General features: G+C 41.8%; 1 protein-coding gene across 3 annotated transcripts in view; it reads left to right on the top strand.

The window, feature by feature from the left end:
- LAMA1 (laminin subunit alpha 1) overlaps positions 1-15,090 on the top strand; it is a 161,582-nt gene that overhangs the window by 131,889 nt on the left and 14,603 nt on the right. For all 3 annotated transcript variants that reach the window (XR_013443381.1, XM_078060583.1, XM_036106004.2), the window contains exons 46-53: positions 2,144-2,277; positions 3,215-3,365; positions 4,116-4,240; positions 9,536-9,686; positions 10,320-10,464; positions 11,177-11,318; positions 13,704-13,818; positions 14,019-14,189. Coding sequence is in view for 2 of the 3 variants with exons in the window: in XM_078060583.1 (XP_077916709.1) it covers positions 2,144-2,277; positions 3,215-3,365; positions 4,116-4,240; positions 9,536-9,686; positions 10,320-10,464; positions 11,177-11,318; positions 13,704-13,818; positions 14,019-14,189 (1,134 nt within the window). In the remaining variant the exon portion in view is untranslated. The remainder of the gene's footprint in view (positions 1-2,143; positions 2,278-3,214; positions 3,366-4,115; positions 4,241-9,535; positions 9,687-10,319; positions 10,465-11,176; positions 11,319-13,703; positions 13,819-14,018; positions 14,190-15,090) is intronic.

Genomic DNA, 15,090 nt, shown 5'->3' with positions numbered 1-15,090 from the left:
GTATTCAAATTGGCAAAGAAGAAGTCAAACTCTCTCTTTTCGCAGACGACATGATACTTTATGTGGAAAACCCAAAAGACTCCACCCCCGAATTACTAGAACTCATCCAGCAATTCAGTAATGTGGCAGGATACAAAATCAATGCACAGAAATCAGTTGCTTTCTTATACACTAACAACACAACTGTAGAAAGAGAAACTAGAGAAACGATTCCATTTACAATAGCACCAAAAACCGTAAGATACCTCGGAATAAACCTAACCAAAGAGGTAAAGGATCTATACTCTAGGAACTACAAAACACTCATGAAAGAAATTGAAGAAGACACAAAAAGATGGAAAAATATTCCATGCTCATGGATCGGAAGAATAAACATTGTTAAAATGTCTATGCTACCCAGAGCAATCTATATCTTCAATGCCATCCCGATCAAAATTCCAATGACATTTTTCAAAGTGCTGGAACAAACAATCCTAAAATTTGTATGGAATCAGAAAAGACCCTGAATCGCCAAGGAGATGTTGAAAAAAAACAAAGCTGGGGGCATCACGTTGCCCGATTTCAAGCTATATTACAAAGCTGTGATCACCAAGACAGCATGGTACTGGCACAAAAACAGATATACAGACCAATGGAACAGAATAGAAAACCCAGATATGGACCCTCAACTCTATGGTCAAATAATCTTTGACAAAGCAGGAAAAAACATGCAATGGAAAAAAGACAGTCTCTTCAATAAATGGTGCTGGGAAAATTGGACAGCCACATGCAGAAGAATGAAACTCGACCATTCTCTAACACCACTCACAAAGATAAACTCAAAGTGGATGAAAGACCTCAATGTGAGACAGGAATCCATCAAAATCCTAGAGGAGAACATAGGCAGTAACCTCTTTGACATCGCCCACAGCAACTTCTTTCAAGATACATCTCCAAAAGCTAGTGAAACAAAAGCAAAAATGAACTTTTGGGACTTCATCAAGATAAAAAGCTTCTGCACAGCAAAGGTAACAGTCAACAAAACAAAGAGGCAACCCACAGAATGGGAGAAGATATTTGCAAATGACCCTACAGATAAAGGGCTGGTATCCAAAATCTATAAAGAACTTCTTAAACTCAACACCCAAAAAACAAATAATCAAGTCAAAAAGTGGGCAGAAGAGATGAGCAGACACTTCTCTGAAGAAGACATACAAATGGCTAACAGACACATGAAAAAATGTTCATCATCATTAGCCATCAGGGAAATCCTAATCAAAACCACATTGAGATACCACCTTACACCAGTTAGAATGGCCAAAATGGACAGGGAAAGAAACAACAAATGTTGGAGAGGTTGTGGAGAAAGGGGAACCCTCTTACACCGTTGGTGGGAATGCAAGTTGGTACAGCCACTTTGGAAAACAGTGTGGAGGTGCCTCAAAAATTTAAAAATAGAGCTACCCTATGACCCAGCAATTGCACTCCTGGGTATTTACCCCAAAGACACAGATGTAGTGAAAAGAAGGGCCATATGCACCCCAATGTTCATAGCAGCAATGTCCGCAATAGCCAAACTGTGGAAAGAGCTGAGATGCCCTTCAACAGATGAATGGATAAAGAAGATGTGGTCCATATATACAATGGACTATTACTCAGCCATCAGAAAAGATGAATACCCAACTTTTACATCAACATGGATGGGACTGGAGGAGATTATGCTAAGTGAAATAAGTCAAGCAGAGAAAGTCAATTATCATATGGTTTCACTTATTTGTGGAACATAAGGAATAACATGGAGGACATTAGGAGAAGGAAGGGAAAAATGGGCGGGGGGAATTGGAGGGAGAGATGAACCATGAGAGACTATGGACCTGAGAAACAAACAGGCTTTTAGAGGGGAGGGGGGAAGGGGGGATTGGTTAGCCCAGTGATGGGTAAAAGGAGGGAGCACTGGGTGTTATACGAAAACAATGGATCGTGGATCACTACATCAAAAACTAATGATGTATTGTATGGTGACTAACATAACATAATAAAATTAAAAACTACAAAAAAAAAAAAAAATAGAGAAAATGCTCCAGGAGCTCATTCTTTAACATGTTTTGGTAGTCGTGCAAACAGTCAGCACGTGAACTCATCCCAGCTCATGCCCGCACCCCAGTCTGATTTCTTGGCAGTGGAGATGCGGCGAGGGAAGGTGGCCTTTCTCTGGGATATGGGCTCCGGGTCAACGCGGTTGGAATTTCCAGACTTCCCGATTGACAACAACAAATGGCACAGTATCTATGTAACCAGGTAGTAGAGAAAGTTCTCTCCAAGGGTCTCTTTTTTTAAAGCTGTATCTTATACGTTTGCAACATGTTTGTCACATCATATAATAGTCTTTGAAACTTCGGGGAAGTCAGATTATAGTAAAAGGATAGTTGGTTTAGATTAACTATAGAAATAAGGGCTTTTTTTCCCTTATTACAGAAGAAATAAACTTTGTCACCAAAATCAACAATCAAAAGAAGAAAAAAGATAAAAATTGGTTACGTTTAGAATGTTAGGTCTAAAGCTGAGGTGGCTATCCCAGTAAATTGTGTTCTCCCCAGTAGAGGGGAGTGAGAAGCAACACAGCAGAAATCCCACATGGCAGGTGTGGTATGTACATAGAAGAGGAAAGAAGGCAAGGATCCAAAATTCAGACACAAAGCAAAATTCTTCCTTATAAAGCCTCTCTCTAGTGGTAACTCCTTTTAAGCAGGTTTAGGTATTTTTACTTTTTCATAATACTATGGTTTGTTGTTGCTGGAAATTCTTGTCTTTTGCTTTGTTATTTATGGAAATGGAGTAATACTGAAGGCAGTAGACTGTTTCAAATAGAGTTAACTCATTATTTGTAACTGGTTTAAGCAAGAAGGTAGCACGATGCAATTTATGACTTAGAAGACCTTCTCCACGAGGCTTTGCGACTAGACTGGGGGCGGGGTGGGCAAGATTGGAAGAGGGAGATCAGTCGGGGGGGCAGGGTGGGCAAGATTGGAAGAGGGAGATCAGTGGGGGGGCGGGGTGGGCAAGATTGGAAGAGGGAGATCAGTCGGGGGGGCGGGGTGGGCAAGATTGGAAGAGGGAGATCAGTGGGGGGGCCCGCTGCAGGGATCATGGGCAGAAGCAGCTGGAGGATGCGTACATACACTGACAGACTCGGAATTCTGAAAGTGTTCTTTTTGCAATTCTTTGTGACCCTTAGATTTGGAAACGTTGGTTCATTGAGTGTAAAGGAAATAAGCGCAACTCAAAAGCCACCAACAAAAACAAGTAAATCCCCTGGAACAGCGAATGTTCTGGATATAAACAACTCAACGCTCATGTTTGTTGGAGGGCTTGGAGGACAGATCAAGGTAACTTTCCAGACGTTCATCTGAACGGGACTGACAGGCTGCTTTTACCTAAAACTAGTGTGCTTAAATTATTGAATATATCCCAGGTAGATGAATATTTCTGGTTTCTATTATTTTGCTTAATGACAGTAAATTTGCAGAGTTGGGCTGGTTTTATAAAGCAAAGGATCCTGTCGAATAAAGATCGTAAATGGAAAAGAAGCCAATGTTCCATTTTGCTATTTGAGTTTCTTTTCTAGGACTGAAACAGGAAATTCAGTATTCTGCATTCATTTCTGTAATTTCTCTTATTGCTATTCTGACTCCAGTGGTAGAATAATGGTAATTAGTGTTTAGCACCAGAGCCAGTGGGATTTATTTTATTATACCCATTATCCCCTTACCGGATCAAGTTGAGTCACCTGGATTTGGTTTGGTGCTCTAAGAGTAAGGGTGTCAGTCCCAGCCAGGCCCTCACCACTGACCAACATGCTCTGAGCCTGTTTCCTCACCTGTAAAAGGGGCTTCTCTCCAGGGACCCTGGTAACCCAGGTGATCTTTAAGATCCTGTCTGGTTATCACTCATTCTACGATTCCACTTAATAATTGGAAGAAAATCCAGTGATCACAACCCAGCCATTTTTCTGGATGTTGTTTTCTCAGACTTTGGATGTTAAATTTGAGCTCCCAGGAAGGAGTTTTGTGTGCACGGAGAATGCATTCCTTACCCTGATCCATGTGGCTTGTGTTTGTTTTGTTTGTTTATATTAGAAGTCTCCCACTGTGAAGGTTACTCATTTTAAAGGCTGCATGGGAGAGGCCTTCCTGAACGGACAGTCCATCGGCCTGTGGAACTATATTGAACGGGAGGGCAAGTGCCATGGCTGCTTTGGAAGGTAACGGGCCCCACAATTTACTACACGGTGTCATTCACATCTGAGAGCTGCTTAGAGAATTCACATGCCCATCACGGTGACACAGAGTTTGTCATGTCGGTCGTGATAGGTCATTTACTAATAGGAGCATGGGCATCATTTTTAACCTTAATTTAAGAAGTAGTTTTCACTGTGTCTCGTATGCTTTCATCATGGATCATACCACTGAGAAGCATCACACATCCTCTCAAACCACCTTCTGTCTCAGCCGCAGGGAAATCTTAGGTAAATCACTGTACATCTTTATTTTGAAAATATCTCCAAGGATGAGGATTTTGTTTGTGCTGCCAGTTTTTATAGATAAGTACTTTCCCATTCTTAAATTCTAGAATCCTAGAAATTAAATGCCTTTGGCAATGGAGAACAACTACCTGACATTGTTTGGCAGATATTGATACATAATAGCAGGCATTTAATAATCTCACTGAGCTCAACAGCCCCCGTTTTACTTTCTAAAAAAATAACTGCAACCCCAGAAGTATATAAGACTCGTTTTCTAGCACTTTCATAATTAAGACAATAGATTGCCTCTGCCATTAGAGAAATGTAACATCTGATATAATTCTGTCATCTAATGGGCTGCTCTGTCCAGATAGATATCTGCAATTAACACTGAGCTGTGACAAGATCAGTTGAAAGCAACTCCCATTACATTTAGAAACGTGGGCGAGTTTTCATTTTGTTACTGTCAGATCTGTTTTCTCTTAGGGCTCATAGCTTGGGATTTCAAAAAGGTTTGAGCCTTTTATTTGCTGCTTTCCCTTGACTTTGCTTGCTTTCAAAGTCATGACCAGAAGCTTGGTTATTGGAGCCTTATGACTGAAAAAAATATTAGATTTGGAGTCTCAGTTTCTCAGGCTCCCTCTCCTACCAAATCCCTCTCAGTGACTTTGTAATAAGTCACTTCACCTCATGGAGACTTGGCTGCTTCTTCCAGAAAAGGAAAATGAAAATCCTGTTGTCCTACCTCCCAACACTGGTGATGAGCACTTATCATGATATATGTGAAAATACTCGATAAATTTGAGACACTGCACCAGTGTTCACCTCTGATCTTCCTGCAGTCACAGTCTGTTGCTTTTTAGGTGGACATCTCAGAATTATTTGCTTGACAATAAACGTGTGAAACCCAAGGTTTTGTAACTGGCAAGTGAGATCAAAAATGATAATGACACCAGCTCTAGAACTCTAGGAGCAGAGAACTCCCCATCACTTTTTCCTCTAGCTGTTTTTTTAGCAGGGAAGTTACCCCAGCAATTTAGTGATTCTAACTTGAAAATTGTCCTGACACCTGGACTCTGGGCCCCACATTGACCCCAGATCATGAATCTTACTTGTGGAAAGTAACAGAGTAACTTACTTAACAGAGCTCGAAAATTTCTCATATGGAAAATGTCCCCCTACTTTAGCTGTTACAGTATCCCCAATTTCACCCATCACTTTCAGGGTTATTTTAAAACCTCTGGCCTTGAATTGCAGCAATGAGGGAATTTAATGACTGCTAGCTCTTCTCCTCTTTTGTTGGAATGAGGAAGTCAATTGTCTATGTGGCCTTTCTTCTTCAAAGAGAAGAAAAACCTCCCACCACATGTCCAACCCCTGGGACCCCCAGCAGAACATGAAGGTTGCTACAGACCAAGAGGAGGGATTAGCAGGTGCTTCCATCCTCCTGACCCTATTCCTGGAACTGGCTTTTTTGGTAGAGGGCTGGCCACCCAGCTGAACCTTAGGGCCAGACTGACTGATTAGCTCAATCAAAAGTTTGATTAAATGTTTTTCTGAGTACCGAACAAATCAGCTGGCTATCCTTACATTGACTACTGTATCTAAAGTATGCTTTTTAAAAGAACACTAGTTTGATAGGATATTAATAGATACTTTTTTCTTTAAAAAAAAAGATTTTATTTATTTGACACAGAGAGAGAGCACAAGCAGGGGGAGCAGCAGAGGGAGAGGGAGAAGCAGGCTCCCCGCAGAGCAGGGAGCCCGATGCAGGACTCGCTCCCAGGACCCTGAGATCATGACCTGAGTTGAAGGCAGACGCTGAACCCACTGAGCCACCCAGTCGCCCCTAGATACGTTTTTCTAAGTGGGGGTAGAAGGTGTGTCCTGACCATAAATGGTTAGGAAGCCTTGAGTTAAACAGTTAAGTACACTTCCTTATTGTGAGGCCATGAGAGCCTCTAATATGCTAACACGCATTAACCGTGTCCTCAGGACAGATGGAGTTGCAGCATTCCCAAACTCACCTGGTCCCCAGCTTTTTAAAAAGCAGCATTTCAGAGTTGCTTATGTTCCATAGAACATACAGTGGCAGGTGCAGAGACAGACAAGCTGGCGCTCTCTGTCCGTGTTTGTAAATTGATTTGTCTTCATTTTAGGCAACCTCCCGTACTTATTAGACGAAGACTTTAGCTTTGAATTAACAAACTAATTCTAGGGAATGAATCACTTTTAGCAGACTGGTGATTAGAATTCAATGTGCTTTTGACCTTTTTGTGTAATCTGCCATTATTAAATCATTAGTGTGGTCCATTGATGTCCTTTAGATTTAAAAAATGATTTTCTCAGTATGAACATTTACCTTTGACTTATATTACCAAGTAAATGAATTGAAATTTTTTTTGCTTTTTTATTCCTCTTTGAATATATGTTTATAATTATGAATGATCTCTTAAATTCTTAAAGGATATTATACAATAAGCAACGGATTCTAACAGTTTTCATCTAAATATGGAAAAAGGCTTTTTATTAGCAGGTCTTTATTCTTGTATTAGTTATGAGTGGCTGTTGTGACAGGCTGTGTCGGGACCTTTGGGACAGGCCGGTCACCTGTGTTCCGGGCCCCCTGCTAGCTGTTGGTGATGTCAGCATTAGTCACAGGAGGTGACCTCCTCCAACGTCTCCTGGTCTCTAGGAGAGACACCTGTGGGAGCACAGAGGCGGTTCTCTGCGCTGCGGCAAGCGGAGGCACAGGTGAAGCGGCTTCAGAGGCCCGGGGCCCAGGCAGGACCCCGCTCACTCTCGTACAGCTGCCCCGAGTGCTGATGGGTAGTACGGCAGGCATGACCCCCTGGCATGAGAGCTTGCATCAGAGGTTTAGTGATTCTTGACGGCTCACTGGGCTGAGAGCTGGGGAGCGAGGGTTGCTTTGGCAATGCAGCTTTCATTTGTCCCAGAGTCCCTTGCCTGGGCAGGGGCTGGGAACTGCCTTCCTGTGGCCCACCTGGGAACAGGCACCTGGGCTCACTGGTGAGGCTTGTGGGCCTCGTGGTTATAGAACGGAAGCATGGCCACAAGGGGACAAGCCCCAGAAGAGTGTCATTGACCTGGGAGCAAAACCTTCTCAGGAGATGCGCATTCAAACATGGTTTCATTTGAATGTGTCCCTCTTTGTGGCCACCGCATGTGGCCAGGCCCTGCTGCTGGAGAGAAGCCAGAAGCAGAGCATTCCCATTCTCGAGAACAGAGAACTCACGAGCTCTGGAGAGGGACAGGGCATGCACAGCAGGACAAGACAGATTTCTGGAGTTTTGTTTGAAACCTGGTTTCTCCATTATCTTGGGTGTGGCCTTGGACAAGATATTTAGTCTTTGAGGCTCAGCTTTTTTTTTTTTAACTGTTCTTTTATTTTATTTTTTTTATTATTATGTTATGTTAATCACCATACAGTACATCATTAGTTTTTGATGTAGTGTTCCATGATTCATTGTTTGTGCATAACACCCAGTGCTCCATGCAGTACGTGCCCTCTTTAATACCCATCACCAGGCTGACCCATCCCCCGCCCCCCCCCAGAACCCTTAGTTTGTTTCTCTGAGTCCATAGTCTCTAATGGTTCATCTCCCCCTCCGATTTCTCCCCTTCATTCTTCCCCTTCTGCTATCTTCTTAAAAAAAAAAAAAAAAGAGAGGCTCAGCTTTTAATAGGCAAAATGGTGACCCTTCAGGCAACTTTGAACAAAGCAGAATAATCAGAGCTAACTGGAGTGAACATTTAAGTGCCAAGCATTGTTTAATTAAGAACTTTACATGTATTAAATCATGTATAGCCCTTCCTGAGAGCTTCTATTATTTTCCTTATTTTATAGATGAAGGCAATGAAGCACAGAGACATTAGGTAACTTTCCTGAGTTCACACAGCTAGTAAATGGGGAGGCAGGGATTTGAACCCCAGCAGTCTGGTTCTAGAGTCTGTGTGCTTAGCCGCATGAAACTGTGACCAGCCAAGAGACAGAGCAATGGAACATGACTGCGCAGGAAGTCACAGGTTTCAGAATGAAATAATAGAGAATTCAGCCATAGCTTCTTCATGCAGAGTGCATTTCCTTTAAGTTATACTTCTAAGAGATGTCAAAAGACCGAAATCTTTGGAAAAAGCAGGACTGTGGGAAGCTATCAATTTGAAACCTTGGGTTTCACAAAGCACTGCTATTTTTGTTAATGGAAACAGTGTCACCGTTTGGTTACATGTCCTGGTTGGAGATGTGGCACTGAGTTTGGGTATTATGCCTTCAACTGGGAAAAGTGCAAATTCATATCCTCCCCCAAAACACCCGAATCCAGGTTTCACTGTGAAGCCCAGATTTTTAAAATGTATTAGGATATATTCCAGATAAACTTACTTTATACTTGAAGAATGAATAAAGTCAGCCTTTTGAGGTATGGGGGCAACCAGAAAACACACACTGACCTGAGAAGTACTGAGGTCTACTTTAAATAACTTTGTTGTAAGCTCATCCTGCAGACTTTTGAGATTTTCATTGTTGTCAATGATTTTTTTTTGGTAAAATGGTCCTTCTGCTATATTAGTACATATTTGTTTTCCATCATTATTCCAGGTTAGCTGAAGTATTGCTTAAAACCAGCAGAAGGTGATAAAATGTTAATATAAAAAATTACTCCAAAAGCTTTGGAATTAAGAAAGGACGGTGACATTAAAGGAAATCAGAACAAATGAAAATCTACTTGCTAAGTAGAAATATTTATAGCAGTTATCCATCCTTTGAAGACCTTTCTTCTTACTACAGTGAACACTGCCTACGTTAACTTTCTTTTCCTTAGAAAGCAACTGGCATTTGTCTTGCATACTCTCATGGCAACATATTTTAAGATATGACTTACACCCGTTATCAAATTATGGAAATAATAGCTCTACCGCAATGTTTGTGAGGGGAAGCCCTCAGGAAAGGTATCGTTTCTTCTCTTTAACCACCTTCCTGAGAATAGATTGTGTTTCATCTGCTCTGCTTTGCAGCCCCCAGAATGAAGACTCTTCCTTCCATTTTGATGGGAGTGGGTATTCGGTCGTGGAGAGAACGCTCCGAGCTACGGGGACTCATATAATTATGCTTTTTAGTACATTTTCACCCAATGGTCTTCTTCTCTACCTCACCTCAAACGGCACTGTAAGTATATACAGTGAAATTGCTATGAGGATATTTATGTTTAATGACTGCTTTATGAGCACATACGAATATAAGATATACATATGTATGCCATACTGTTTCCCCATTTTAAATATTTATTATGTTATAAATTCACTGGAGAACCATTGCAAAATACAGGAGAGCACCAAGTAGAAAAGAGCCATCCTATCATTTATAGATTATCAATGATACTTGTTATTAAATTTTGACTTTCCTCTATCTTGTTCCATGTTACTCTGATCACTGTGGCCTTCTTTGAATTCCATCTACAGGACTTTAATGTTATTTTTATCCTATTGTGGGGTGATTTCTCTCAATCTTCTAGTTTTATTTGTAGGACTGGCCCATTTGTCGATCTAAATGAAGAAGATACAAAGATTGCACTTCTCTTACTGTAGATTTTGGGAACAGTGTGTTTCTCTCCTTTATATCTGTGTAGTATTCTAGAAAGTCTTCCCAGATACTTCAGTTTCCAACAGAGACCTCTGACTGTTGGGCCAGATCCGGTTTTCGGAGTTTGACTTTGGAAGGTTTCTACCGTCCGCAACTTGAAAGGAAAGGGCATCTGTGAGAACGATATAGCCCTGGGTAACTCTTTTCTCTTCTTCACAGAAAGACTTTTTATCCATCGAGCTGGTGCACGGCAGAGTCAAAGTTACAGTTGACCTGGGTTCAGGGCCTCTTGCCCTTATTACAGACAGACGCTATAACAACGGAACCTGGTACAAAATCGCCTTCCAGAGAAACCGAAAGCAAGTTAAGTACACAGAAGGGCAATGAGATGTTACAGGTCACCCTTGTAGGAACAGAAATCCTTCCAAAATCAGGGACACCTGAGTGGCTCAGTAGGTTAAATGTCTGACTCTTGATTTTGGCTCAGGTCATGGTCTCGGGGTTGTGAGATCGAGCCCCGCGTTGGGCTCTCCACTGGGCATGGAGCCTGCTTGGGATTCTCTCTCTCCCTCTCCCCCTTCTCTCTTGTCTCTAAAAACTTAAAAAAAAAGAAAAGAAAAGAAAGAAGGGAGGGAGGGAGGGAGGAAGAAAGGAAGGAAGAAAAAAAGAAATCCTTCCAAAATCAGCAGTCTTTATTTAATTTAGCTTCTTGGGTACACTTGAATGATATTCTGATAGAAAGCCATTGTTTTCTTTGAAATACTAAATGCCAGGATTCACATTTTGCTGGGGGAGTATTAGAATTCTATTTTTTTAATGGTTTCCAAGTGTATTACATAACATTAAATACTGTATTGGAATCAAAGATCAAATCCATTCTCTTTCCTGCCACATACATACTGCTGTCATTCAGTGATAAGTATTCTGAATTCATTGACTTTTGTACAGAGGATTTTCATGTGTCCTTTAATAGTCAAGAATACTCCCTGGTCAATATAAAGAAAGAACTTATAAGTGAACTTTGTTTTTACCTTAATGTAGAAAATGATTTTCATTTTCCTGTCTCTTCTTTTTAGGAATCCTAGCAGTTATCGATGCATATAACACCAGTTATAGAGAAACCAAGCAAGGTGAAACTCCAGGAGCATCTTCTGACCTCAATCGTCTAGATAAAGATCCAATTTATGTGGGTGGATTACCTAGGTCAAGAGTTGTAAGGTATATCACATGCCATAATTATGCCCGTAATTGCCAGATGTGTTAGCTTCCTAGGGCTGCCATAACAAGGCACCACAAGCCAGGGGACAGACAACAGAAGTGTGCTCTCTCACAGCCCTGGAGGCTACAGGTCCAAAATCAGGGTGTCAGCAAAGCTGCTTCCTTTGGAGGGCTGTGAGAAAGAATCTGTTCCATGCCTCTCTCCTAGCTTCTGGCAACTTCAGGAATTCCTCAACTTATAGATAACATTCTCCGTGTCTTATTACATTGTCTTCCCTCTGTGTGCGTCTCTCTGTGTCCAAATATCCCCTTTTTATAAGGATACCGGTCCTATTGGAACCACCCTAATGCCCTCATCTTAACTTGATTACATTTGTAACGACCTTATTTCCAAATCAGGTCACACTCACAGGTACTGGGGGTTAGGACTTTATCTTTTGTGGGGGACAAATTTTAACCCCTAACATCTGCTTTGATTCAAACCACTGTCATATTAATTGGGAGGTAAAGAAACCCTTCTGCAGTAAAATTAATGATTTTTCTATATGTTGCCTTTAGAACATCTAGAAATCATTACTAATTGTTACTAATATTATATAGTATTTGGAGACCCCATTTTCCATCTCAAGTTGTTCTCCTCACTAGAGATTTTAGTAGAATCTTTTTCAGGGCAAAAAAATCATGCTCTCTGCAGACTTGTCTGGATTTCCCCTTCGTGTGATGAGAATGAATAATGTATGTGAAAGCTGAAAGACCAGCATCAGGAAGGTGGAAGAAAGATGGCAGAGGAGGCAATGAAATTGTTTTGTAACACTGATTCATGTTTAGCTTTGTGACTTTACTTTAATAATTGACATAAGCTTTCTGTGGGTCATTGTCCTCAGTTTTGTAATTTTGGATTGGACAAATTAAGCCCTAAGTTTCTTTCACACCATTAAAAAAAAAAAAAAAGTCCTATATGAAAGGCCAGCAGTCAAGGCAAGATGGATTCCAGGGATGGGATTATCAAATGTCCAGACTGAGTCACCCAACCTAGTGGTCTTCAGGTAAGTTAGTAGCACTATCCCGTCTTCCAGCCGAGTTCTTGCACGGAATCCTAATAAGCCATATGCAAGTGCAGCCGCTCTGGGTGCTGTAAGTTGAGCAGCCCAGATCCACTCCTAACCCCTTCTCTTTGCCAGAAAGTTCCAAGGACCACAGTTTACCACCACAGTCACCACACCCCTAGCCCATCTTGGAAATAAATTAAACTTCAGGGGAGTTGGTCACTTGCCCCAGGTCTTACCCCTCTGCCAAGATGGAGCCAGAACTGGAAGCCTGTCTCCTAATCCCAGATTCCAGATAACGTTTCCTCACACGGTGGCAGCAGGGGTGGATGCTCCTGTAGCAACAAGCTGTGTCACAGCTCATCTGCACTGGACCTAAATGGACACCATGTAGACACTGGGGAAAAGGTCCCATTTTCTAGGAGGATATCCCAAATCACAGACTTTTATGCTAGAAGGAACTTTGGGTATCTATCAAGGCCAGCCTCCTCATTTACAAAGGAAGAAACTGAGATCCAGAAAGGTCGAAATCTGTCCTAAATCAAATAGTTGCCTACTGGTCTACAGCTCATTGCTCAACACAGAGGGAGAGAAACATGAGATGAGACCGTAACTGGAAACCATGTGACTTCCAAGTTCTCCTGTGACTAGCTGATGTTTCAGAGTATAGCTTGGAGATGTTCAGTCATCTCCATATTTGGGAAATGAGAGCTTGATTACATGACAGCCTCACCCCAGCCAGCAGTGTGGCAACTTCTGTTAAGAAAAATATGGTACTGATTTGGAGTCGAAGAAATGAGGATTTGGATAATCCTAGACTTCACCAAATGCAATTATTTCCTTCAGGACAAAGCTCACGACTGTGTAGTTGGACAACGGCCAGTGACTTCTGTAGCCATGTGATCCTAGGAAATAACACTGCCCACACTTGCTTCCATGGGAGGCTTATGTCCATGTTCTACCCTACATGAAACCTGGATTTCAGTCTGTGTGCCATTTTTTTTCTTTATGACTGTGTACTGTCTTTCATAATTGGCCTGGGTTTTAATGAGTATATTTAAACTGCAGTGACTATACTTTTCCTTAAAGTATTAAACATTTTATCTAGGTAGCCATTTAGTCTAACTCACTGAATTCAACCCCTTTCTTTGGTCCTAAGGAGAGCATTCATTTGACCTGAAGTCTTCACCATCAGTATCCTTCTTAGAGACCTAGACATTTCTGCAGAATGAGATATAGAAGCAGCTCTTCTTTACTTGTAGATCTATTTTTATTTTTATTCCTTCTTTCAAAAATGGAGTTATAAAAGGCAAATTTTGTTCTCATGCCTTCCCCACAGGAAAGGTGTCACCAGCAAAAGCTATGTGGGCTGTATCAAAAACCTGGAAATATCCAGATCAACCTTTGATTTACACAGAAATTCCTATGGAGTGAGAAAGGGCTGTCTACTGGAGGTGGGAAGCATTTTATTAATATTGGAATGAGTTTCTATAAATGTCCACGGACTTACCAATATAGTGAGGTAACAAAATCTAAGCCGGGAGTGGGGGGAGGATGGGAAAGGGATGATGGGGAGACCTGCAGTAACCCCCACTACGGGCGATGCAGCATTCAGGTGGGCCTGATGGTGCTCCTTCCTCTCTTTTGTGACCAGCCTATCCGAAGTGTTAGCTTCTTGAAAGGCGGCTACGTTGAACTGTCACCCAAGTCTTTGTCACCAGAATCAGAATTGTTGGTCACATTTGCCACCAAGAACAGCAGTGGCATCATCCTGGCTGCTCTGGGCAGGCAGGGGGAGAAGCAGGGTCATCTGCAGGCCCATGGGGTGAGTAGCTCAAATGCTATTGCTATTCAGTCAGGAGCTAAGGAAGGAAATGACTTCGAGAAACACTAGGTGGAAAATGACTTAGTCATGAACATTTATTGTAGCTGTGTGGCCAGTTTGAGTGTGCATTTCAGTGAGTAGGAGTTACACTGCTGAATGTCTTTTCCCTATGAATCAGGGATTTCTCTGTTACACAGTCCATTTTCCTTGTCTAGCTACTGAGAAGAAAGATACTTGCTGTCTACCTCTAATTCTTTTCAAGCTCATTCAGATGGCACAAACTGAGCTTTTTTCCACGTTACAGTTGTTACTCTTTATTCTAAGGCTAAGACAGTAAATCCTTAAGTTCTGTAGAGTTTCTTAGTGTACTGCTCCAGGAAGCACAATTTTCCTTATCTACAAATAGGATTGAAAGAGAAATGTGGCCTGTGATAAACACAGTGGGCCAGTGGAAGAAAGTTGGTTTTCCATATTTGTATTCCATTTTAAGAGCATAGATGATATTTAGCCTTTCCTTTGCTCAGACTTGCATATATCATGTAATCTGAAGGGGCTTTACCGAATGCTAATGTATTGTCTTAATGAAGTAGCGGCCACATAAGTGCCGCTCGCAGCGTGCCGTCCTCTGCCGCGCACGAGACTGTGCAGACACTGCTGTATGGTTAGCACACCCACACCACAGGGCGAATGCTGCTTCCTACATTTTGCTGAGGAGGAAATGGGTTCAGAGAACCTTGTTAACCTGATCTAGGTCAGAGCCAGGACTGGAACACCAGTCTGCAGACCCCTCATGCCTCCCGAGCCGCTTGGTGAAGATCTAACAATGACATAGTGGTGTATGGACTCCACCCATCTTTTCCTTTTTTTCCTAGTTGAGATGAAATTCATATAACATAAAAGT

The sequence above is a fragment of the Halichoerus grypus genome, chromosome 13 (assembly GCF_964656455.1).
Source record: "Halichoerus grypus chromosome 13, mHalGry1.hap1.1, whole genome shotgun sequence".
Taxonomy (NCBI): domain Eukaryota; kingdom Metazoa; phylum Chordata; class Mammalia; order Carnivora; family Phocidae; genus Halichoerus; species Halichoerus grypus.
Note: the sequence above shows the minus strand (reverse complement) of the source record. Positions and strands in the feature narration are given on the sequence as shown.